The 26,012-nt window shown below is 52.0% G+C and overlaps 1 protein-coding gene across 2 annotated transcripts in view; it reads left to right on the forward strand.

Annotated features, from left to right (window-relative positions):
• SCARB1 (scavenger receptor class B member 1) overlaps positions 1 to 8,697 on the forward strand; it is a gene marked incomplete at its 5' end in the record, with an annotated part of 79,389 nt that extends 70,692 nt beyond the window's left edge. Inside the window, 2 exons of one of the 2 annotated variants that reach the window (XM_079717395.1) lie at positions 645 to 791; positions 7,732 to 8,697. In XM_079717395.1, the coding sequence (XP_079573521.1) occupies positions 645 to 791; positions 7,732 to 7,851 (267 nt within the window). In that variant the 3' untranslated portion in view covers positions 7,852 to 8,697. The remainder of the gene's footprint in view (positions 1 to 644; positions 792 to 7,731) is intronic. The other variant, XM_079717396.1, reaches the window with a different exon arrangement.
• Positions 8,698 to 26,012: the final 17,315 nt, after the last annotated feature.

A 26,012-nucleotide genomic window follows, 5' to 3' on the forward strand; every position in this document is an offset into this window, starting at 1 on the left:
CCTGGTCAGGGTGTAAAATAATTTTGTTAATGCACGTGGCCCCTTCTCCTGAGATGAAGGGAAGCTGGTTTTCAGGGTGTCAACTTGTTATTGAAATTTCTTCTCTCCCAGCTTTTCAGGGTTCCTTCTGGCTTAGCTCGTTTTAAATCAGGGTGAGCTAACAGCTGGAACAGACAGGCTCCAAATGTGAATTTCACTTCCCACTCACATCACAGTCTGATGGGGGGCGGGCGGAGCTCTGCTCCACGCAGACATTCAGGGACATCCAGGCTCCTTCCATCTTCTGGTCCTGCCCTCTTGGAGACCTTCAGAATCCGTCTCCATTCAGTAAATTGGGAAAGAGATGGAGACAATCACATGGGAGCCAGGCGTGGAAGTTGTAGCCTCACTGTGCCCCCATCCCATTGGCCAGAACAGGTCATATGGGCCTGCCTAGCTGCAAGGGTGTCTGGGAAATGTAGTCCTGTTGTGTGACCCCAGAGGAAATAGAGGCATGGCTGGCTCCATCCATCGCATGCTTTGGCCAGTGGGCTTGAGATGGGAAAGGGGTTGGGGGACAGAGGGGTGTGGTGTGGGGTGGCATCTGCACCCTCAGCCCACAGTATGTGGCACCAGTCCATTTGTTTGTCCTTCTCCTTCCCCAGAGCGGGGCAATGGAGGGTGAGACCCTTCAGACGTTCTACACCCAGCTGGTGTTGATGCCCAAGGTGCTGCATTACGCCCAGTACGTGCTCCTTGCCCTGGGCTGCGTCCTGCTGCTCATCCCCATCGTCTACCAAATCCGGAGCCAAGTAGGTGGTGGCCAGAGCGTGGCCGGGGCCAAGTGGCCCCTTGCTTGCCTGCTTCGGGGAAGGAGGGGCTCAGATCAGATTCCCCAGCCGTCCCTTCCTGCTGTGCCCACGGACACCTTCAGCCTGCAGCCCACCTCGGGCGGCAGTCCTAGGTCTCTGCCTGGCTGGGGAGCTGTTGCTGCATCCTTGCTTCTGTTGCATATTCTGTTATCACTCCTCTGCCTGTTCTGGGAGGCCTGGGGGCCCTCCCTTGGAGGGGCTGCAGGTGGTTTTGGATCATGAGACCTGGTACTTGAGTGGTTTGTTCTTCAAGTCAGCAGCTGCTGGCTTTCAGGCTCTGGCAGGTACAGGGCATACGAGAGTGAACAAGGCAGTTCCTACTCCGGGGGGAAGGGGGGTGCGGGGACTAGCATTCTAGTTGGAAAGACAGGTGGAAACCAAGTAAATAAACAGAAGAGATGATTTCACCGATGATAAGGATCATAGAAAATGTGATGGGCTTAGGGCAGTGCTGTCTGATACAAATACAACATGAGCCATGTGTGTGATTTTAAATTTAAATTTTCTAATAGCCACCTTAAGTAAAAGGGAATTAATCTTAATCATATCTTTTATTTTATCCGAATATATCCAAAATATCAATATGACCGTGTCAACCTGGAATCCATATAAAAAATATAAATTTTTTACATTTTTTTTCGGGTTAAGTCTTTGGAATTCGGTGTGTATTTTACATTTACATCAGGTCTTGACTGGGACTTGCCCCTTTTCAAAGCCTCAATGGCCATATGTGGCTACCAAGCTGGACACCGCAGCATCCAAGGAGGCTGGCGACAACTATAGAGATAATGTCAGAAAAGGTTTCTCGGAAGAGGTTGAACTTAAGCTTAGAAGTGAATGCTCAGCACAGAGTCAGGGCAAGAGTGCTCCGGGTGGAGGAATGGCCAGTGCAAAGGCCCTGAGGCAGGGGTGGGTGAGGTGTGTTGGAGGCTCCCGCAGGGCCAGGGTGGCTGGAGGGGAGTGGGCATGGGGGCAGCGGGGGAGGAGGTGGTGTCTGAGAGGCTGACGTAGGTCATGCCTGGTCCTGTAATGCAGGGTGAGCAGCTCGGAACTGATTCTGGGGGTGATGGGAAGCTGTTGGAAGCTGTAAAGGAGAGGAGTGACTGGGTCAGTTAACGTGTGGCCACTTGGTCTTCAGATGGGAGAGCGGAAGCAGGGGGACCAGTGAAGAGGCCCAGGTGAGCGAGGATGGTGGCTTGGACCAGGATAGGAGCAGGTATTTGGGGAAGGGAGCACAGATGGAGAAGAGCCCTGAAGAGCCAGCCCTGGGACCTCTACCATTCAGAGGCAGGAAAAAGAGGGGGCGACAACAAATACCCCCCCTTTTTTTGGCCGCGTTGTGCGGCAGGCAGGATCTTAGTTCCCCAAATAGGAATCGAACCCATGCCCCCTGCAGTGGAAGTGCATAGTCTTAACCACTGGACCACCAGGGAAGTTCCAACAAATAATACCTTCTTGATTTGGCATCATTCATTCATTCATGGCATTCACTGACACCTTCATAGATTATTGGGGGGGGGTCACTGTGCACAGTTTTGGGGATACAGACATGAGTAGGATGTGAGGTCTGGAGGCCAGGGGGCTTTAAGCAAGTTACTGCCGTCACATGGTGACAAGGCCTGTGGATGCAAGGCCCCCGGGGCAGCGGGGATGGGTGGGCAGCTACCTGGTGGACAGGGGACACTGCTCAGTGGCAGGGAGTCTTGAAAGGCCATTTTGAATCCATGAACCAGAACCTCCCCGCCCCGGGTGCCCCCTGCCCCCCGAGTTGTCCTGGAGCCACAGGCCTCAGCCTCGGCCGGGGGCTGCCCAGCTCCCCTGTTGACCCTCGGGCCACCTGCAACGCCTGCTTTCTTGCTTTAGCTCTGGCAAACAGCTTTTTCTCTTTTTCCTCTTCCTCGGAGGCAGCTCGCACGCTTGCTTGCTTGTTTGCTGGGGCGAGGATAAACCTTTCCAGGCTCGTAACCTGGGCTTTCAGACCCTTAACCTGATTTCTCTTCCAAATTCCCAATCCTTTGGGGGAAAAGGTTTGCACTGGTGTGAGGGTACCAGGGCCTCTGGTGTTTTGAGCCCCCAGTGAATGCTGGGGGCCCGGTCCTCTGTCACTGCCCCAGCCAGAGCAGAAGGGAACTCCCTAGGGTTTTTGGAACGAATTATGCTGGGAGGACACAGGGGCCGGAAGCCCTAGCCCCCAACCCGTGGATGCCTCCCTGGGGCCAGCATCACCGTGGGTTTCCAGGAGGGAGGCCCAGGGGAGCAGCCAGTGAGGGGCTGGACCAGACAGCCTCTGCCCTCTGTCTCTCCTAATGGTCCATCCGAAGGGGGAGGGGGAGGGGGGAGGATGCACAATGTGAAAGCTTCCCTGCTTCACATCCCCCATCCGCGTCCCCCAAATCCGATAAGAATATCATTGTCTACTGACCATGGTTGAGGCACCCTCCCCGCAGGTTTTGCTGGAGGCCCAGTCCTTGAAATTTATCCCATTATGTATTTTTTGGTTTAGCAGGGGTTAGGCCTTACGTGTTTTTATGTATCTGTCCTGATAGGGGAAAAAAAAAAAAGAATGGCATGTCGTTAAACTCAACGTATTTTAATTTCTCTTCAAAGACATTTTTCTTGTCAAGTCATTCTTGAAAGAAAAAAATTTGTCTTTAGACAGAAATGTCGCTGTTTCTGGTCGATTTAAAATGCCACCTACTAGCTCAGTCAGTAGAGCGTGAGACTCTTAAAATGCCACTTGCTCAACTCTCTGAGTCTTGGCCAATCCACCTTGCCCAGCACGGCCCATCTCCCCTCCTGGATTCGGCCTAAATTTTCAGGCTGACAAACCCTTTTTCAGCTCAGCTTGCCCGTCTGACCGAGTGCGTTTCCTGAAGATGCTCGTATTTCTGTCTTTGGTGAAAGACACCATCACTCCCCAAATCTCAGCCAACTCCCGTCATTAATGGTGGTCGGACTCTACAATCCTGTACCCCACCCTCTGCTTTTTGAAAATCGGAGAACCGTGTAAAAACCGTGTGTGTTCGGCTGCAACGTCAACTATAAATTAGCTTGGTTATCTTCTAGGAGAAGTGCTATTTATTTTGGAATAGTAGTAAAAAGGGCTCAAAGGATAAGGAGGCCATTCAGGCCTATTCTGAATCCCTGATGACATCAGCTCCCAAGGGGACTGTACTGCAAGAAGCAAGACTGTAGGTGGGTACCAGGTAACACCTCTCGCCCCCCCATCCCCTCCCACAGCGAGTAGAACTCTGGCGGCTTGAAACGCTTTGGATCGTACACATCTCTTCAGCCTGAGCTTCACCTGGAGTGTCTACAGATTGAAAATACGTCTTTGTATATTTTGCTGTCTTCTTACGTTCCGAGGGATCCCAGGCGTGGTAGGCGATGGAGCGTGACTAGTGGGCTGGCGTCTTATTTGCAGGGTTGTCTTAGAAAGGCAGGATCGAGGTTTAGGTCTCAGCTGCTTCTCAAACCTCTGGTGCCATATAGACTCTTCTGGGAAAGTCTGTGAAAAAATGCAGATGCACGGACATCCTTCTAGACCTCCTGGAATAGCATCATGGATGGGGCCCAGGAATCTGTATTTTAATGGCCCCCTAACAGGATTCTGATGTAGATACGTTTAAATAAATCCGGATGACTGGCCAAGAAAAAAGAATTTAGGCATCACCTGGGCACCAACTGTAGATCTAGGACTCGGTCTGAGGGTATGGTTGCCAGACTGAGCAAAAACAAGCAAACAACCCCAAGAAACAACAGCAACAAACGGATGCTCAGTTACGTGTGAATTTCAGGTAAACAGTGAATGATTTTTAGCCTAAGTGTGTCCCATGAAATGATCAGGACAGGCTTATACTGCAAAACTGTTTGTTGTTTACCTGAAATTCACATTTAACTGGCAGCCCTCCTTCATCTGGCAGCCTACCTGCGGAAGACGGAGGCTAGTGCCTTTGGGGGTTCACCTCCTGGGCTGTGTTCCTTTAGGTCTGAGGTCTTAGGAGAGCCGAGTCCCCCCAGGGGATGTGACAGGCAGAGCTCTGGGCCCTACAGTTGAGGTTTGGGCAGGGGTGAGTCGCTCTATGGTTATACCTCTGATTATACCTGTTATTTTGGTTTCCGAAAAATGTGCCACCCTCTCCAGCTTCTGGGGCTGGGCCTGCTCGGGTTTAAATAGCTTTCTTGAGAGCCACAGGCTGGGGATGAGGTGACAGCCCTACTCTTTGGGACCAGTTGGCTGCTTCCAGTTTGCTTTGATTGCCAGGGCTGGAGGAGGAGATAAAATAGAACATGGGCGCTGGGCGTGGGTGTGTTTGCTGGCAGGTACTGCCAGCCCTGCAAGGAGTGGGAGGGAGGGACTGCTGTGTCCCCAGCCAGGCTCTGGGGGGCTCCCCCTGCCGATCTGGGCATAAGAGAGCCCGACCACGTCAGGGCTGGGTGTTAAGGGGGTGTCTTCCTGAGCTTGGGGGGCAGGGTGTCCTAGCTGGAGACGAGGCCCCCGTTGCCTTCCTCTCTCCCAGAATTCCTCTTGGGATGCCTTTCTTGTGTACAATTTGGCCTCATTGGCACCCCTGCCCCCTTGCAGCCACGATTCCCTTCTGCAGAAACTTGCGTGGCGTTCTTGCGGTGCAGCGGTGGGGTCTTCGGGCACAGAGATGGGGGTTATTCGCTTTTAGCACAGATAGAGCTGGTGTTTGTGAGGTCTCAGCCCCATGGCTGCACCTCCCTGGACACAGCCAGGGTGTCCTGCACCCCGCCCCCCCAAAATAAAAACAAAACAAAACCAAAGCTGGAGTCTCTTCGTGATTTTACCAACAGAATCCAAATGTCAAGTTAGTAGGGAAGGTTTTGATTAAAGAGATGCTACTGCCTTGTCTTCTGGAAGGCAGGTCAGCCTTCGGCCCGGATGAGACCCCTACCCCCGGTCACGTGTACTTGGGGAAGGCAGTGTCCTGGAGTGTCCTGTCGGGTCTACTTTAGGGGACCAGGCACCTGGGAAGCGGCAGTGGTCCTGGAGACCTGGAATCCCTGCAGCTCGGCCTCCAGCCTGTGCCGAGTCCCTGGGGGAGGTCCTATACCTCGCCCCGCGTCTGGGCATGGGGGTGGCCTTGAGGGGCTGCTTTGCTCCAGGAAAGGGAGGACATGGGGCCGCCACCAGCCCAGAAGGGTGTTTTTATGTGAATAAGAAAAAACAGCCCCTCTGTGCAGACATGGCCTGCTTTAGGGCTGAGCGCTTGGCAAACAGAGTACAACCCATTTATACCCACTTGGCTGGGTGCCCTTGTGCAGTGAACAGCCTGGACAATGGTACTGGGCAGCCCTTCAGGGACACGTTCCAGGATCTCTCTTGCTGTCTCATGAATCTTTCTCTCATTAATTCCAAGTCCTCATTCCTCAGTTAAACGGAAGTGTATTCCTTGAGGGTTTGTACATGTGTCTTTCTTGGGAAGGCAGTTTCCCCTTTACACTTTTTTTTTTTTTTTTTTGCGGTACGCGGGCCTCTCACTGCTGTGGCCTCTCCCGTTGCGGAGCACAGGCTCCGGACGCGCAGGCTCAGCGGCCACGGCTCACGGGCTCAGCCGCTCCGCGGCATGTGGGATCTTCCCGGACCGGGGCACGAACCCGTGTCCCCTGCATCGGCAGGCGGACTCTCCACCACTGCGCCACCAGGGAAGCCCTCCCCTTTGCACTTTTGAGCGAGGCTTTCTCCAGTCGTGGCTCTCTGGGCCCACATCCGCTAAGAATCCCCCCCGACCCCCGCTGTCCCATGCTGCCTCTGTGTCGGGGGGTGTGTCGGCAGGGGCGCACAGCCACCCCGCCTTGCCCCTGGCTGGAATGTGGCTCGGTCCGGGGAAGCCTGAGCTCTGTCCCCGAGGAAAGGAGTCAGGAGTCCTCCAGCCCTCCCCACCCAGAGTGGGGTTTGATTTACCCCACCCCGCGGTGAAGCAGGCCCCTGGGGGTTGTGAGCAAGGCCCAAGAGGGTAGGGACGTCTGGGGTTTCCCGACCACAGCTGCTGGGCAAGGAAGCCTCTCCATTCTTCGAGGGGAAGGAAGACAGAGGGCTTGGGGGGATGAAAAGTTGCCCCCAATTCTTATCATCATGGCTGCCTTTAAAATTTCCCTTCAACTGAGAAACTTACACATGTAAACCTAGATGAACTGCGCGCTCTGAGCGCCCTCTCACCCAGACTCAGCGATCCTGCTAACACTTTGTCCCGTGTCACCTTCTCCCTGTGTGTCCTTGGCCCTCTCACCAAGTCCCACTGCCCCTCCCCCTCTCCCCAGAGACATCCATCGCTAGGAATTTGGTGTTTGCACGTTTCTTCCCCTCTAAATCTGTATCTATGTATCCGTGAACGATAGATAATCTTTAAAAAGCTTACCTCCGTGGTGTCCAACTCTATGAATCACTGCGCAGCTGGATTTCCCCTCTTCAGTTTTCTGTGTGACAACTGTGTAGGTTGACTACCATCTCGTGACTCTGTCTTTTCAATGCATTCGGATATCCGTGGACATTTAGGTGGTTTCCAGCTTTCCTGTGTTAACGGTATTACTTATATAAGCCCTGGACTCCTTGCTCTGACCTTCTCACTGTATTAGGCAAGTCTCTTAGGGTCTCAGTTTCCCCATCTCTAAGATGGGTGAGAGCAGGGCAAGATGGTGTTTCGTGAGACGAGGAGACCCTTTGTAGTGGAGTCCCAGGAGTCTGTAGGTCACTCCAGTCTTCTCTCATCTCGAGCTTGATAGTGGGGGGCGCTGCAGATGGGGGCTCCAAAGGGGGTTTCCATGCTGCTGGAGGATGTATAGGGGCGGGTCCGGGGTCCGGGTGGGGCTTGGTGGGCGGGGCTTAGTGATGCAGCCCCTCCCCTTCTCTCCACAGGGTCCCAAGGATGCCGCCAGCCAGCCCAGCCTGGCTACTCAGCCAGACCAGCTCTCCAGCCCCTACACCCCGCTTCTTCAGGACTCTCTCAGCGGACAGCCCACTAATCCCAAAGTCTGAGCCACCCCCTGCTACCACATGCCTGTTGCACACCGCACACACCCCCAGCACGTGTCCACGTGTGTGCACAGGTGTGTGCAGACACTCAGGGATGGAGCCGCTGCTGAGGGGACTTGGGGAGAGGCTCGTCAACAAGGACTGTTCCGGAACCTTCTCTCCAAGTGATCCACAGGCCCGACCACAGGTGTTGTGGGCACGGGGTCCCCTCCCTTGGGTGAGCAAGCCTGGGCTCTTAAGGACTCAGGTCACCTCTCCCCAGCGGTCTTCTCAATCAGTCTTGAAACACTGCAGCCCCCACCTGGTGGCTCGCCCAGGCAGGACACGGCCTTTACTCCGAGGGGCTGGCCAGTGTCCCGAAACCTAGCCCAGGAGTGCAGACTGCTTGTGCCCCAGCCAGGTGGGCCGTGGGCCGTGGCTCAGCGCCCAGCCCGGACCCAGAGCTGTGGCCACTGGACACCCATCTGGGCCTCAAAACGGAGATGCCTCCGACCGCAGCCTTAACTCCCTGCAGGATCGTGATCTCCCTGAAGTCTACACAGGCGCCGGATTTGGGTGTCTGCGCCCCTTCCCTGCAGCCTGAACTGACATCCTCATGTATGCTGAGCCGGCCACTCCCTGGCCGGGGTGGCGGGAGCCTGTGCCCCGAGCCGCCCCCCACCAGGGTCCTCAGCTCTTCGGTGCCGGGGAGGAGGTGGAGAGGCCCTGGGTCCATCAGCCTGGGTGTCTGGTCGGGTGACCCGTCTGCCCGGGGCTTCTGATCTCTGGGGCAAACCTCTGTCTCTTTTCTACTGGAAGAGAAATGAATTTTATCATCTTTTAAAAATAATTCTCAGTTGAAATAATAAACCTTTTTAAAAAGTGACTGATTGAGTCTGTGACAGCCTGTTTGAGGGGGGACGGGAGGGCTCCCTGGGAAGTTCTGGGCTCTTCTTTTCTTAGCCAGTAGCTCCTTTCTGGTTAGTGCCATGAGTGTCTCTCAGGGACTGGACTGCAGACTTGCCTTTCCCTTGTTTTAAAATTTATTTATTTATTTATTTATTTATTTATTTTGGGCTGCGTTGGGCCTTCGTTGCTGTGCGCGGGCCTAGATGTGGTGAGCGAGGGCTACTCTTCGTTGCGGTGCGTGGACTTCTCTTTGCAGCGGCTTCTCTTGTTGCGGAGCACAGGCTCTACGTGCGTGGGCTTCAGTAGTTGTGGCGCATGGGCTCAGTAGTTGTGGCTCGTGGGCTCTAGAGCGCAGGCTCAGTAGTTGTGGCGCACGGGCTTAGTTGCTCTGTGGCATGTGGGATCTTCCTGGACCAGTGATCGAACCAGTGTCTCCTGCATTGGCAGGCGGATTCTTAACCACTGCACCACCAAGGAAATCCCTAAAATTTAAACTTGTGTATATTTAACATTTTATATAAATTCTGTGTGAATTCAGTTCTTGTTTAGAAAGCATAGCATCCACGTGGACCACTACCCCGACCCCCCTTTTGATTGTTGAGCAGAATTCCATCGTAGGCACGTACCACAGGTTTCCAAGCATTCATGAGTTGAAGGACATTTCAAATGTTTCCAGTTTTTGACGATTATGAATATAAAGCTGCTACAAACATGAATGTACAGGTTTTTGTGTGAACATATATTTTCTTTTCTTTTCCTTTTCTTTTTTTTTTTTTTTGTTTTGCTTCCTCGATCTTAGTTCCCTGACCAGGGATCGAACGCGGGCTGACGGCAGCAAAAGCCCCGAGTCCTAACCACTGGACCTCTAGGGAATTCCCAATTTTCATTTCTCTTAAGTAAAATACCTAGGGGTGAGAGTGCCAGGTCATATGGTAACACGTGATATAGGTCTGTGTTTAACAATATTCACAGTAGCTGCACCATTCTGCATTCCCACCAGCAAGGTATGATCGTTTCACCTGCTCTGCATACAGGCTGATACCTTGGTACTTCCAGTTTTTAAAAAACTGTCGTCATGTGTAGTGGTATCACACTGTGTTTTTTATTTGCATGGAAATACATCTCCTAATGAGATGTCGATTTCCTCTTCACCCCCAACGAATTTATGTATCTATGAATGACTGTTACTGCCAGGATGCGACCAATTTTGTCATCGATTCTATTCTTATTTTGTATAAGTGCAGAGAAGCCTTGTTTACATAAGTAAATAGCTGGCAGTGGAAGGAATATCCCGATAGAGTCACTCAATTCTTATACTGCTGAGTAATGGGCAAAAATCAGGTGACAATCTGTCATCAAAAAGTATTTTTACTGATTTATCAGCTGACACGTCCATCTGACCTTTCTTCACATTTGTAGAAGGCAGCAAAGTGGAAACCACAGACTTGCAAAAGAACTGCAAAAAGATTACTCAATCTTTAGATCAGTTCTCGAAACCAGTGTTTGGGAGTGTCCCTCAGGTCGGGGCTGGAGGGCTGGGGAGAGCTGCGCCTGCCTGCTGCGGGGTCGGGGGCCTGGGGAAGGGCGCCTGCCGCCTGGCCCTGATCCCGGGGAGACCCGAAGGTGGAAAGTGTTCCCCAGCTTGAGTCTGATGACCACTGAGAGGATTGTTGACTTTCCTGTGTCCAAGCCGCATCACAGACACTTGCAACTTTTGCATTCAGCCCTGCCTGCTCATAAAGAGAAAAAAGAGGCAATCTCCATAAAGCATTCTGGTGTGTGTGTGTGTGTGTGTGTGTGTGTGTGTGTGTGTGTGTGTCCCAAGGGAACATGGGAGGTGAATTTACCCTCCACATGTCTCATTGTGTGAGCATCTTGCTTGTGAACATCTTGGCAAGGTTCAAGCTGATTTTTGTGGGGGGTTTTTTGGTACAATGACTTCATCCAGGTCTCAGAGGGAAACTGCCCTCTGGTCCCACATGGGAAGGACGGGCTGTGAGGCCACCTTAAGGGACATGGCATCAGGTCTCCTCGTGGCCTCAGGAATTCTCAGGGGTGTCTTTGAGCCTGAGGCTTGATTCCTACCCTCTCACTTTACACCGCAACCCCACCCACTATGTGACTCTGCTAACAATATTTTTTATTCAATTTGATCCACCTTTTTACTTAAATTTTCTTTTAAAAGAAAAATTTTCTGTAAAAAGTTTGTTTCTTTTGAAAAAGCAGTTTTATCTGAACTTGTGGGTCCAAGCGGCAAGTTATATTTTTCTGGTATCCATGAAAATAAATACTTAACTATGCGGAATCTAAACAATGAAACAAACTAGTGGGACTTCCCTGGTGGTCCAATGGTTAAGGCTCCCCACTCCCAATGCAGGGGGTCTGGGTTCAATCCCTGGTCAGGGAACTACATCCCACATGCCACAACTAAGAGCCCGCATGCTGCAACTAAGACCCGGTGCAGCCAAATAAGTAAATAAATATTAAAAAAAAAAAAAAAAACCACTAGTGAATGTAACAAAAAAGAAACAGACTCACAGATGTAGAGAACAAAGTAGCGGTTATCAGTGGAGAGAGGGGAGGGGGAGGGGCACGATAGGGGTAGGGGACTAAGAGGTACAAACTACTGTGTATTAAAAAATTAGCTATAAGAATATACTATACAGCACAGGGAATACAGCCAATATTTTACAACAACTATAAATGGACTATAACCTTTAAAAATTGTGAACCACTATGTCGTACACCTGCACCTTACATAATATTGTACATCCTTTACCTCAATTAAAAAAGAAAAAAATATTTTAAAAAATACTTAACTGTTAAAGCTTAAAGATGTTCCTCCAGGTGCTACCAGACCTGCCCTATTTGAGAACACTTCACTGTGCCTATCGTGTCCTGCACTCCCTCATCTTTCCACTCTGCCTGTGGAATAAGTGTGTGGAAGGTTCCCCTCCTCTGTCTGGCTCAGTCCTGGCCGTCATCAAAGACTCAATTCCAACCACGCCCCCTCCTCCAGGAAGCCTCCCTGGTCACTTCTGCTCACTCAGCTCTCCCCCCTCTTGGAATTCCTGGGTTGCTGCGTCTGTACCCTAGATGATACTAGAATGTTCTAGAATACTACAAGTCCTAACTCCAGTTGCTGGAGCCCCTAAACCCCACGGGCCTGTAATGTAATCCCTGGTACCTGCAATCGCACGGGAAACTGGAAAATTGCTTAACCGAGATGGTTACTCTCTATTCCTTCGCTAAGTCACATGGTCACTTTTTCCACCAGTATTTATCGAGTGCTCGCTATGCACTGTGACTAAAGTTACTAGGGTGGCTTTTCTCGTCTGAAAAAAAAAAAAGGTGGGGGGGAATAATCTAATACCTGCCTGGCAGGGTCAGTGTGGAGTTCAAAAGAGTTGGCGGCCCCGCGTGATGGGTTCAGCACTGGGGACGCTGCATTCAAGCCAACTGTTCCAGAACTGTCCTGATTGACGCCCCTGGGGTCTCTGCCAGCCTGGCCCACTTGGCTCCCATAAGGGTCCTGTGCGGTCAGTTCTCCAAGCAGCGGCCTGAGAGGTCTTCCAGAAATGTAAACTATCAGCAGGTTCATCCCTTGTTTAAATCCTTGTGCGGCTTTCCCGCACCTGGAGGATCAAGTTCCTTTCTCGCGGGCTGCTGGGAAAATCCTTCCCGGTTTCTGGCTGCGATTCTGGGCTTCTGGGCAATTCCCGGCAATTCCGGGCTCGGCCACTGGGGGCGAGCTGCGCACACAGGTTGTGCAGAGGTCCGCGTTCCCAGAGGCGCTGAGATCACCTCTTACGTTCCTTACATTGGTGGGGGTGTTACCTGGGGTCACAGTCTGGCTTCAGGAAATTGCAACCTCCAGAAATTTCATTTTATGCCTATGTCTGAGCATTTTTTTTTCTGGGAAGCGTTTTCTTAATATTCTTCAGATTTTCAAAGGGACCTTGACGCTCTCCAAGGGTCCCGTGGGCAAGAGTGACACTCCTAAAATAAAAGCAGGGTCATGGCATATTCGCGCTTCCTTAGCATGTAAAGGAAAGGGCTCTGGCCTTGGAGGCAGGCTACCTGCATGCTAATCCAGTTGTGCCAGCGGCTGGGCAGCCTTGCAGCAATCTGTAACCTCTCTGAGCCTCGGGTTTCCCACCCATGGGAGTGAAGATCGCTGCTCTGTGAATCCCCAAGAAGCCTTGTGAGGGTGGAATAGAAATGGCTGTGTGAGCATTCTCTACGGGGTCCAGGACTATCGTGAAAGATCTCAGATGCTGAGCCTCCAGCGAGCATGTATTAGATGCCTACTGGGTGCTGAGCACTGGCTGGGCACTGAGAGAGAGTCAAACTCAGAGGGCTGTGTAGACGCATCCATCCATCCATCCATCCATCCATCCATCCATCCATCCATTCAACAAATGTTTTCTGGGTGCCCACTATGTGTCAGACTCTCGAGTATATATTGGGAGTTGTCTTGGGTTGGCGATGCTGACACATAGATTCCTGGCCAAGAGCTGTCCCAGGAGGGCAAACGGCTCCAGCAGCCAGAGAGGGCAGTTTTCCGAGGAAGACCAGCAGGTACTGGGTTTTGAATGCCAAAGTGTCCGGAAACCAGGGGGACGCAGAAACAGTCAAAAGGTGTCTATTTGGATTTGTTAGAGCACCAGTGTTATCTGCCTCAGAAGTACAGTGGTGGAAAAAGCAGGAGAGGTCCCTGCCCTCGTGGGTTTATCTTCGGGTGGGGGAGACAGTGAACAAGTAAATGAATAACTTATTAAGTTATCTCATAACTTATGAGATAACTCCAGAGAGTGATGGGTGCAAGCAAAGAAAGAAAACAGGTGCGTGAGGAGAGGAGGCGTTTGGGGGAGGGAGGTGCTACTTAGATGAGAGAAGTGTCCTCTGAGGAGGGCCATTTATGCTGATTCCCGAAGGATTTTGAAGGGATCAGGAAAAGAGCCCGTTTAGGAACTGAGAACTGCACGTGCAAAGACCCTGGGGTAGCGACACGCAGACCAGAAATGAGTGGGGCGTGGCTGGAGTGTGGTAAACTGCGAGGCTGACGAGATTGGAGAGCTAGGCAGGGGCTAAACGCAGCAGGGGTCTGTAGTTTGGATTTTAGTACAATGGGAGCCACTGGAGGGTTTAAGCTGGGCAGCAACGTGATCGCTGATTGGCTGTGTGGGGAATTGCGGTGGGGGGCAGGCGGGATGCAGAGGCACTCGGCAGGAGGTACTCTACAGTTTACAAAGTCTCTCTTGCCCCCTGCTCTTGCCACGCGACCCTCGGAGCCCCCGTGAGATGGCGGGCAAGAGAATCAGGCCAGTTTTACAAGTGGGGAAACTGAGGCACCTTCCTGGCTTCTCCGTCCTTCTTGCTGCGTAAGTGGTCCCTTTAGGGGAGGCTGCATCCCTTTGCTTTTCACTCTCAAGGCCCCTGCCCTTTGGGCTTTGATCTTTATTTGTGTGTAAGCATTTGGTTACGCTCTGCGCGCCGCCCCCCCACCCCGTCCCGTCCCCAGACTGTAAGCCCCTGAGGGCCGGTGCTGGGTCTGTGAGGCTCCCGGCTGCATCCCCAAGAGCCTGGCTGGAAGGTGTGTGTGCAAAGTCTCTGTGGAATTAAAGAAGGACTCGTTGGGGAGTGGTGGCGTTGGGGGTGTGGCTGCCGGAGGAGAGAGTGCAGGGCCCGCCCACGTGCAGCTGCCCCGCTCCGCACCGCTCCCTCCTTTCCCCCCTTCACCCCCCTCCTGTATTCAGGCCTCAGAACCCGCCCAGGGCGCCGCCAGATGCTGGAAGTGTAGGCTTTGGTCACCAGGGGGCGCTGTGGGCTCGCCCTCCGAAAGGCAGCTCTTGGTCTAGCGTACAAAGACCTGGGCTCACCTTGGGCCTGTCTGGCCAGCCCGGGGGCCTGAGCCACGTCTGAGCCACGTCTATATTTTGAGAATCTGGGTATATTAAAAGTAAAAAAAAAAAAAGAAAGAAAGAAAAAGAAAAATTGACAGACCAGGGCTGCATGACCTGTGCTCCTTGTATGTTTCCATGGAACATGTTAAGAGTCTCTACACATAAAAATATGTGTAGCATTCCCGTGTGAAAAATAGGGTCTATAAAGTTATTAATGAGCAATGTCCACAGAGGGCAGGATTAGCTGATGGGAAATGACTACGATTCTTTCAGTCTGGAGAATGGCTCCTGGAGAATGCAGGGCCCAGGCCGCGGGGCTGGTCCCCCAGGGCTGGGCTTGATCCCCATCAAAATCTCAGATATGGGGGCTTCCCTGGTGGCGCAGTGGTTGAGAGTCCGCCTGCCGATGCAGGGGACACGGGTTCGTGCCCCGGTCCGGGAGGATCCCACGTGCTGTGGAGCGGCTGGGCCCGTGAGCCATGGCCGCTGAGCCTGCGCGTCCGGAGCCTGTGCTCCGCAACGGGAGAGGCCATAACAGTGAGAGGCCCGCGTACGGAAAAAAAAAAAAAAAAAAAAAATTCTCTGATGCTGGTACATCTCGGCCCAGTCATCTGGCCCTGGTGGACCGGCATCCTCTCCTAAAACAGGTCGCTGGTAACATTTATTGAGTGCTTCCTATGTGCCATGCACTTTTTAAAATCCTTGATCTGAGTGCATCTCATTTTCCTCACAACCCAGGTAAACGCTATTATCGTCACTGTCCTCCTTTTACAGATGAGGAAACAGGTGCAGAGAGGCAACGTAAACGCCCAAGTTTTTGTTTGTTTGTTTTTAAAAATATTTGTTTGTTTGTTTTTTATTTATTTGCATTGGGTCTTAGTTGCGGCCTGTGGATCTTTAGTTGCGGCATGTGGGATCTAGTTCCCTGACCAGGGATCAAACCCTGGTTTGATCCCTGGCCCAATGCAGGGCCCCCTGCATTGGGAGTTGTAGCCATTGGAGCCCCAGGGAAGTCCCCGTCCAAGGTCTTATGGTTGGAAAATGTCAGGGTCCAGATTTGAAGCTCAGGTCCAAGGCACGTGTGCTCAGCGGCTGCAGTCTTCATCTCCTCGTGGTCCAGTTAACCAGGACTCGTGACTGTTGCTGGCCACCAGAGACTCCTACTCTCTTGTATCCCCTCTGGAATCACGCTGGGGAAACCAGCTTCGAGGAACGTCATTTCAAAGCAAACTGTACAGACGGGTCCTGATTCAATCTGAGATTGAAAAACTCATTTACTCCGAACAGCTCCATCCAGCATGTTACCAGCGACTGACTCCTCCGGAAAAGCCTCCAGCAGGGAACATCCAGGCTCATTCCAGAGAGGTCGAGAATGGGAGGGGAAGGAGAGGATTAAGAATAAACATTTCTAAAAATAGCGCTTGGCTCTCTCATACCCACAACAAAACTCCAAAGGGAGGGCAAGGGAGACTGGAGGAAGCCACCCAGGACTTTTGCCAGAGGGGCGGCTACAGTCCACTGCTTCGGTAGGAGCCATTTCTCTGACTTGTCTCAGGTGCCAGCTCCTGAGGATTCCAGGTCTGGCGTGTCTTCCCAGGGCGGGAAAGCCAAATGGCTGCGTCTTGGAGTCTGGAGTCATGAATGTTTCCAGATTTTATGGACACATTTGCCATGAAGCCTGAGCTGCTGCAAACTTGGCAACATCCAGAGGTCCTCGGCTAAGCGGGAAGGGGGGCCTTCGAGACGGGGGTGTTTGTTTTTGACTTTAAGCGACAGATGTGTGAGCAACATTAGCCACGATGCACATTTCTGCAAACTGGATCTCATTCACCTCCTCAACTTCCAGTACAAAATGGGACTTCCACTCCCCTGGGAAAACATCTCAGCAGATGTGTTGGAACACGGCGGTGTGGAAAGCATTCATGTGGCGGCCCAGCCTGTGGCAGGCTTTCAGAGCTGTGGAACATTCTTCTGGTCTCTGGGATCTTCTGTCTGTGTGTGTCATCTGCTCTTCCATCTGCTCTTCCCTGGGCTGCTGGAATTTCTTCCATTTTAGGGGACAGGAACTCCCAGAGGAGACACTAAGATCTCTGGTCCTGTTCATGGTATACTCAGCCCTATGGTCTCCGGCTGTGGCAGCAGCAGCTGTTTGGGGGAAGGATGTGGTTTCTCCCATGATATCAGCCCCAGAGATTAGGCAGGTGGTGGGGTTGGGAAGCCAGAGCTGTTTGCAAAAGAGGCCTGGACATGCTGCTGTGTCCTGCAGGCAAGTCACTTTGGCCCCCTCGGCACCCCTGCTCTCTTCTTTCCAACAGGCACTCTAACTCCTGCTGTGTTGATTTCACAGGTCCTCATGGGGGTCACACAGAAGGACATTTTATGCACTTCAAGATGAAAATAGTTTGAAAACATTTTATTTTATTTATGATTTAAGAATTTTTTTTAGCCACATATGCAGGAATCTTAGTTCCCTGACTGGGCATTGAACCCATGTCCCCTGCAGTGGAAGCACAGAGTCTTAACCACTGGACCACCAGGGAAGTCCTGAAAAGACTTTCAAATGTGTCACAAAGTACTCTTGAAACAAACACGAACGTTCAGGGTTCAGTTTATCTAAATATTTACACGGTCTAGTAGAGCCGAGCTGTGAAACTGTACATCATCAGGAGATGTCACTGTCACACACGGCATGGACATTCTCACACTTGAATCATCCGGTGGATATCCTACTGCAAAGAACTATCTTCTTTAAATGGTGTGTGTAGATCAGTGGAGGTGAGTTCAGCCCACAGAGCAAGGCAGCAGTGTCAATATGCCCAGAAGCCCATATGTTTGGTCTCTGAGCGGTAGGGTAGCTAGTGGGGGAAGGTTTTACCTGCACAGAGCTTAGCTAGACAGCTGGTGGGTATGCGTGGGGACGGCTGATGCTTTCCCTCCCCAAAGTGGCACATTTTCAACATTTTTAAAGGTACACAGTTGACACCATTTTTTTTTTTTTTTTTTTTTTTTTGCGGTACACGGGCCTCTCACTGTTGTGGCCTCTCCCGTCGCCGAGCACAGGCTCCGGACGCGCAGGCTCAGCGGCCATGGCTCACGGGCCCAGCCACTCTGTGGCATGTGGGATCCTCCTGGACCGGGGCACGAACCCGTGTCCCCTGCATCGGCAGGCGGACTCTCAACCACTGCGCCACCAGGGTAGCCCGACACCATTATTGCTAAGACTTCAATGAAATTATGTTAAAGTGTGAAAGTGAGGCTGTTACATCTGTAGTTAAAGAGAGCAGCATTTTGTGTCTTGGGTTCTGGGCTAATTGACACCCCTCCTTCCAGACTCCAGTCCAGGCTGCCTTTCTGTCATCTGAGAACCTAGCTTTGTCTTCAGTCATGCTGACGGCTGCCTTATGGGAATGCAGGCTACTGCTGCCAGGTCTTTCCACTTTTTTTTTTTTTTTTTAAATTTCAAGAGAAGATGGTTTTTAAAAACCTGAAATCTCCTGATTTTTAATTATTGGCAACATATTCCAATTAAATAAAATACTCTGTGGGCCGAAGCAAACATGCCTTGAACAGGACTTCGTCTATTTGTTTTTGAGCAGTATTTGCCTTTGCTTGTTAGTTGTGTAATTTAAGTATAAGTGACTGTGGTGATACACCCCATTCTGGAGGTGTGTAGGTAGGTGTCTTGCATCAGCCCAATTCACTGAAATGAATTTTAATCTTTTTTTTGGGCAGCGTTGCACAGCTTGTGGGATCTCAGTTCCCTGACCAGGGACTGAACCCGGGCCACGGCATTGAAAGCCCGGAATCCTAACCACTAGGCCACCAGCGAACTCCCAGAATGAGTTTATCTTATGTACAAACAGGGTAGAACAGCTCATACTTTGGGGTTTATAAATGGTAACGGCTAAGTTACTAGTTTCTAGAGTCAGACAGAGGAGGGTATTGAATCACAGATCTGCTGTTTACTAGCTGTGTGATCTTGGGCAAGTCACTTAACCTCTCTTAGCTTCAATATCCTCATCTATAAAAATGAGGATAATAAAAATACCAATGTGGTAGCCATTGGTAGTCTGTACACCAAATCTTTTTACTTTCACCTTCTGGGCACCTGGGAGGAAGGTACTTCCTGGCCCCTGCATGGTTGGGTAGGATCATGTGATTCATTCTGGCCAATGAGATGAGAGTGGAGTATCACTTCTTGGGCTGCAGCATTTAACTGTGGGGTTGAGAACCTTCAGAACTCCTTTTCTCTCTGCCCTTGTGACAGGCAATGTCTGAGATTTTGGGTGCCCCACTAGCCCAGGTCCTGGAATGAGGACTCCACAAAGTATGGCCCTATGTTGACTTCTCTAATGTGAGCAAGATATAAACCTTTGTTCTTTTAAACTACTGAGATATGGGGGATTGTTTGTTACTGCACCATAACCTAGACCATCCTGACTGATACAACCCACCTCCCGGCACATTTTCAACATTTTTAAAGGTACACGGTTGACACCATTATTGCTAAGACTTCAGTGAAATTATGTTAAAGTGTGAAAGTGAGTGCTACATCTGTAGTTCAAGGATTCAATGAAACAGGCCCTGGGGGATAGAGTAGTGAGCAAAAGAGACCAAAATCTCTGACCCACTGAGTCTCCTTTCCAGCCACCCGGTGGCTGTCTCCTCCAGGTGGATTGAAGGAAGGTCCACAGATGCAGGGAAGCAGGTATTGGGGAGCCCCTCCCCTTGGAGGAGGAAGCAGGCAGGTTGTGGTCAGGTTACCCCAGGCTGCCCACCGTGACGTCAGTAACAACCAGGCCTTGGGCAGAGGCCAGTATTGACACTGCCTGGGGAGCAGGAGACACGGAGCTGGTACAACACACATCTGCGCGAACTTGGGGAGGAAGGCACCGCACATCTCAGAAAATCTAAAGGTGTGAAGCTTTTAGTTCAAGCTCTTCGATACCTAAACCAGGAAGTGGGTAAAAGAGGACGCTAACATTCCAAGTGCCTTTTCATGTGCTTAGTGCTTACTTAATCTTATGCCTTTCAGTCCCTACAAATTCCTCCTACAAGGAGAAATTCATCCCAGATTACAGGTGAGGAAACCAAGGCTCAGAGAGGTTGAGTGAGCTGGCAAAAGCTGCACAGCAGGGTTGTAGGGCAGCTGGGATTCAAACCCAGGTCTTCTACCCTCAGGTGCTATGCTAACCTCTCATGATATTCTTGGGAACAAGAGGAAAACACAGACAAGACAGTCTTGGGGCCCCTTCTCTTCTCCCAGAGGATCCAGCCAAGGCCATCTTTTATTGTTCCTTTTGGTTTCGATGATTTTTGCCCTGGTGACTGAGAACTGCTGTGTGCCGGGCCCTGCTGGACACCCTCATTCCATGATCACAGTGCCTCACAGAGGCCCGTTATACAGATGAGGGCACCGAGGCTCAGGGAGGTGACCTGACTTAGCCAGGTGGCCAGCTGGCTTGGGGCGTCTTTGTGGAGATGATTTGGCTCAGAGCTCTGGGGACAGGTAAAGGGTCAGCGAGCTTCAGGTGCATGTTCACTGGGGCCCATTGGCAGGGAGCCACCATGGCTGTGTCTCTGGCCGTGACCCGGGGCAGGTGAGTTCTAGGGTAACTCCAGGCCAGTGTGAGGTCATCTCCCAAGGGAGAGGAGTGGCCGTGGACCAGACCAGAGGGTGCAAACCCGTGGCCTATAGGCTTGTTGTCTTTGGCTTACGCAGTGTTTAAGGGGGGTGGGACCTGAATTAGTGGGCCAATACTTAAAAAGCAAGGGACTTCATGGAAAAATCTGCATTTCAGCTACTTTTGCAAAATCTAGTAAGGATCTGGCCACACTGGGCCCTCATGCCTCCCTGGCAGCTGTCCCCGTCCCCCTCCCCTGGGGTCGTGGCTGAGAGTGACATTCTCCGTGTCACTGCCCAGGCCAGCTGCGCTCGATAAATGCTGACGTACCCTGGTGGCATCTGAGCCCGCAACCTTGCACTGAACCTGAACTCTTGGAACAGACTTTTAGAAGCTGGCAGGGGGCTGTCCAGGCTGCGGGGACACGTTCTGAGAAGCAGGGCAGCGCCTCATTTCCATCCTGCTGCCACCTTGAAAACGACCCCTCGACGCTCCAGGTTTTCTCTTGAGAAGCAGCATTGAACGGTGGGGAGCAAACCAGATTGGGGGGCATGGGACCGAGCCAACGGTGACGATGATGACTGTGTGTCCCCTCCCTCACAACGTCCACGTCCTGATTCCCAGAACCTGGCTTGGTCGCTCCCCCGCCTCCATGCATGATATTCCTTCCCCAGCCCCTTCCCCTGTTCCCCTGGCAACAGCTCCCCACTGGTGCCGGCCCCTGGCTGCCTCACCACCCCTGCCCAGCATTGCCCACGTCTCTGTCCATGGTTCCTTTGATTAAAATCTCTTAAACCACTGGAGCTGGCTTCTCGTTCCTGCTTGATGTATAACGGCCATCTCAACTCATTCCTGGGGCAACCTCGTGGGGCAGGTTTATGAGCCCATTTTACAGATGAGGAAACAAAGGCCCTGAGAAGTCAAGTTGCTCACCCAGTGTGACCAGCGGGCAAGTGACCAGGATCTGAGCCCAGGCCACCCTCTTCCCGTGACCCCTGTGTCTTCCTGACTGCTGTTGTGACTGGGCATGCCCACCTGGGGAACCTCCGTTTCCTGGTCTGTAAAATAAAGAGAAAACATAATAACAGTCTCAAAGGGCAGATGAGAAAACTTAACTGAGACAGGGTTGGTTTTTGTATTTATACTCCAGGATAGGCTGCTTGCTTCTTTTCTTATTTTGGCCATACCACGCAGGATCTTAGTTCCCCAACCAGGGATCCAACCCGTGCTCCCTGCAGTAGAAACGCAGAGTCTAAACGACCGGACTGCCAGGGAAGTCCCAGGATGGGCTTTCATAGGCTCCTCTTTCCCCGCCATCTACAAACTATAGGTTGTATTCCATCCCTTCAGAGGCTCCCCCTGGATGTTTAAGCCACGTATTTGTACATTCTCTTCACAAAGTGGGCAGCTCTTTCTAGATTCTTCTCAACCACCATCGAGGCTCTTTGTCTCCAACAAACTCACCAACGCCTCCCCTCTCACAACCATCACTGTTGACCTTTGGACTGGACAGTTCTTTGCGGTGGGGCCATCCTGGGCATCAGCATCCCTGGTCTCTACCCACTAGATGCCAGTAGTGCCCAAGCCTTGGTTGTAACAACCAAGGCCGTTTCCAGATGGTGCCAGATGCCCTCCTGCGGGGGGAGGGCAAAACCACCCCTGGTTGAGAACCGCTGGTTGAGAGTTTGAGTTTTCACTGGTTTGTGTTTGGAGCGCTGAGACTTCCAAAGCGTGAATTCACTTGACTCTTTTTGCTTCCAACGTGTCAGGTTCCCATAATGTTAGCCTTATGAGTCTGACTTCTGGTTGACCCCTTTCCGCTGTCCACCAGTTCCACAGGGGTGTCCAGGTTTCTTTCCTGCGTTGTTCCAAAGCCTCTGCCTGCCCTGTCCCCAAGCACCCCCTCCCGGAGCCCTGTTCCCTCTGAACTTTGGCAGATGTTTCTTCGGCTCTTGAGGACCCAGAGGAGTTGCAAAATGGGATTTCCTCCAGACGTTCTTCCCTCGACCTCTTTGCCCCTGAACGGAATTAATTTCCTGGGGGAAAAAAAAAAAAAAAAAGCACTACCTTTCTCCTCTATGCTCATAGCAAACCGCTTTGCAGGACTGGAGTTGAAGCCTTATTAATTGTGATCAGGGTGAAGTGCGCTCCGATTTGGGGATGGGGATGGATGGGACGGGGTTGGGGTGCAAGCCCAGCTGATGCCCTGACATCATCACTTCCCTGCCACGTCCCGCCACCCTGCCAGCCTTGTCATTGAAGAGGCAGGACACACACGGAGCCCCCAGAGATTCATTTGTCTCCCCTCATTTGCAAGCGCTGAATGAAATCGTTCAGCATTTCCTCGACAGGACAGAATGCAGCAACTCCAAACGAGCTATTTATGGGCCATTTTTTTCAGCATTACTTGCATATTATAATTAAGAGATAATGTCAGTGGAATAGAACATTGTCACCGGGTAATGGTTTCCCGCTGCTTCCGAAATGTCAAGGCAAAGTCACAGCATTTATCAAAAATAAATGTTGGCGGGAAGACGCGACGTTTGTTTTCACAGCAGGGACATTAATCCTGGGACAACGCTACGGCAACGTCTTTATTTCTTTTCTCTGGAGTGATGGATGCCAGCGGATGGTCGTGTTTGACGGGGTCTTGCGGATACAGAGGGAGGCCAGCTGGGGCAGGGGCGCCGGGGGCAGGCCCAGGTGGCCACGTTTGGATGGGGTTGGCAGGAGGGTTCTGGCCCTGTCACTGCCCAGAATCATCAAATTCACTCTCCACCCACGCGCTGGAGGTGGCCCGTGGGGAGTGTCCTGGGTCCCGATTGGGCTGGGCGACTTCTGCAGCTGGTCGTGGCCTGCTGATTGGGTGGCGAGAGGGCGGACATGTGGCTGAAGGCCTCCTCTCTGCCGCCTCATTGGTGCCCGGGGACAACCTCAGTTTCTGCATCGCTACCCCAGAGGGAGCCAGCCCGGGAAAGGGCAGCCGAGACAGCGGGGACACTGGCGACTCCTGGTGAGCCGGGCACTGTCCGCACTGCACTCTGGCACAGGGACCTCTGACTCTCCAGGCAGCTTTCACAGCTGGGCTTAAGTGCATGCTGGGCTAACACCCCTTCCGCACCGCTGCCCGAGTGATCTTTCTCAAGTGCACATCTGATCATGCAGCATACGGTTGAAATCCACCCGCCCCCGGGCCCTCAGGATAAAGTCCGAGCTCAGAAATGGCTCCAGCACAACTTTCTCAACGACCTTGCCATTCTTCCAAGCAGCCAGGCTCTGTCCCCGCAACCGGCCAAGGCCTTTACCCCTGTTCTTCTGCCTGGGACACCCTTCCCCGATTCTACCTACACACAAACGTCACCTGGCCGTCTCCCACTTCTTCAGGCCTTCATTTCAACAACTGCTCTTCCAGGAAGCCTCCCCTGACCTCCCAAGCCTGAGATATGTGCCCTTCCCATGTGCTTCTCCCACAGCCCCTATACTTAAGACCTTCACTTAATCACATCATCATAAGTACTTGGATCTTGGTCTGTCTCCCCCCTTTCGACAGTGGGCTCCAGGAGGGCCTTGCCAGCTGTTCTGTCCTGGATACAGAGTAGGTGCTTCAAACGTAGGTGTTGGAGCAGCTGAATAAATGATTGAAGGGCTGGAGGCCTTTTATGTGAGTTTGTATCAGTCATCTATCGGCAGAATAATGCTGTGTAACAAATCGCCCCAAATATTGATGACCTCAAACACTAAGCATTTATTTGGCTCATGAGTCTGCAGGTCAGCAGTTGGGGCTAGACTTGGCTGGGGCTTCTTCTGTCTCAGCTGGGCTCATGCACATGTCTGGAGGTGGCTGGCTGTTGGCTGATCTCGGGTGGCCTCTGCGTGGATTGCTGGGAGAGCTCTGCTGTGTTCCATGTGTCTCTACCAGCAGGCTAGCCTGGACGTGATCCACGGTGATGGCGGAGGTGCAGGAGGGTGAGCAGGAAGTTGTGCATCTTGCAAAACTGGAACTCCGTCCCCATGAAACACTGACTCCCCATCCCCTTCCCTCAGGCCCTGGCAGCCACTCTTCTACCTTCTGTCTCTATGAATTGGACTCCTCCAGGGACCTCATGTGAGTGGAATCATGCAGAATTTGTCTTTTGGGGACTGGCTTATTTCACTTAGGATAATGCCCTCAAGGTTTATCTATGTTGTAGTGTGGCAGGATTTCCTTCCCTTTTTCAAGGTTCAATAATATTCCATTGTATGGATAGACCACATTTTGCTTATCCATTCGTCCACTGATGGAAATCTGGGTTGCTTCCACCTTTTGGCTATTGTGAATAAAGCTGCTATGAACACGGGTGTGCAAGTATATCTTCGAGACTCTGCTTTCAATCCTTTTGCGTATAGAGTTGATCCTTGAACAATGTGGAGGTTAGGGGTATGGACCCCCCCCCAGTTGGAAATCTGAGTATAACTTTGTAGTCAGCTGTCTGTATCCAAGGTTCTGCGTCCATGGGTTCAACCAGCCTTGGACCGTGCAACCCCGTAGTGTACATGGTACATTTATTTTTTTTAAAAATCTGCATAAAAGTGGACCCATGCAGTTCAAACCTGTGTTGTTCAGGGGTCAACTGTATACCCAGAAGTAGTTTTGCCGGCTCACAAGTGGTGTGGCTTTTAGCCTAGCAGGGAAACCCTTTGGGACATAAAAACGGATCCACACATTTGACAGAGCAGCAGTTAATTGGACAAGCTCTGTCCTGGGGCCTGTCTGGTTCGGATCCCAGCTCTGCTGCTTCCTAATTGTGTTTTCTCAGCTGCGTCACCCACTCTGAGCCTCAGTTTCCTCCTCTGTGAAAGGGGGATAATATGGGCATCTATTCAGAGAGTATGAAGATTAAATGAGAAGGTGTTTAGAGCCAAGCCTGGCACAGAGTAAATGACACCCATGTGTTGTTTTATGCAAAGTTCTTGCCTTGGCTCCTGCCTTTGACCCCACCCCTGATGTACTGCTAAGAGTGATGCTTCTCTTCTCTTTCTGAACATAGCCAGGGGTTATCTGTCCTGGGCAAACCCCAGCTGGGACAGCTGGGTTAGTTCTTGGTGACAGGCACTGACACACTGCCCCTCTGCTGATGTGTCCGGCTGGGTCCTGGGGAGGGGAGGGGCCGGGGACAGTGCAGCCTTGGTTGGGGGGGAGGGTTTCCTGCCACAGCTGTTCGGCTCCCCGATTCAGGCCTCCGTCGCCTTCTCTTCCCCTGGTGCAGATTGCAATTTGGGCCCGCCAGGAAGAGAGAAATGAGCTTGCATAATAGAGGAACATTTGGTTCTTTCGGGCTGGGCCTGGAGAAGGTTTTTGTGCTGAAGTGTGCAGTGCGGGGGCAGAATGGAGATGTTTCCTGTGTGCAGGGCTGGTGGGAGCCCAGTCCACCTGGAGGGACGGAGACACTGAGGGCCAGATGGACGTGAGGGGCGGGCAGCTCCCCCAGGAAGGGCAAACAGGGTGGGGCACAGAGGGTCCGTGACTTGGCTGTTTCCAGCAGACGGGAGGGCGGGCTCGAGGGAGACCACACAAGGCGGCACTGTGGCCTCAGGGGCTCTGGGCCAAGCGAGCGGCCACAGAGGGCTGTCTCTCCTGGGGCTTTTCGGGGCACTTCCTTCTTACCCCAGAGAGATCTGTGTCCTCGGCGTGCAGTGGAACCTGAACTTCCCGATCCAAGGGAATGGGTCTGAGCTGCACCGTGGGGCCTCTCCAGGACCACCGGGC

The sequence above is a fragment of the Hyperoodon ampullatus genome (genome assembly GCF_949752795.1).
Source record: "Hyperoodon ampullatus genome assembly, chromosome: 13".
NCBI classification, from domain to species: domain Eukaryota; kingdom Metazoa; phylum Chordata; class Mammalia; order Artiodactyla; family Ziphiidae; genus Hyperoodon; species Hyperoodon ampullatus.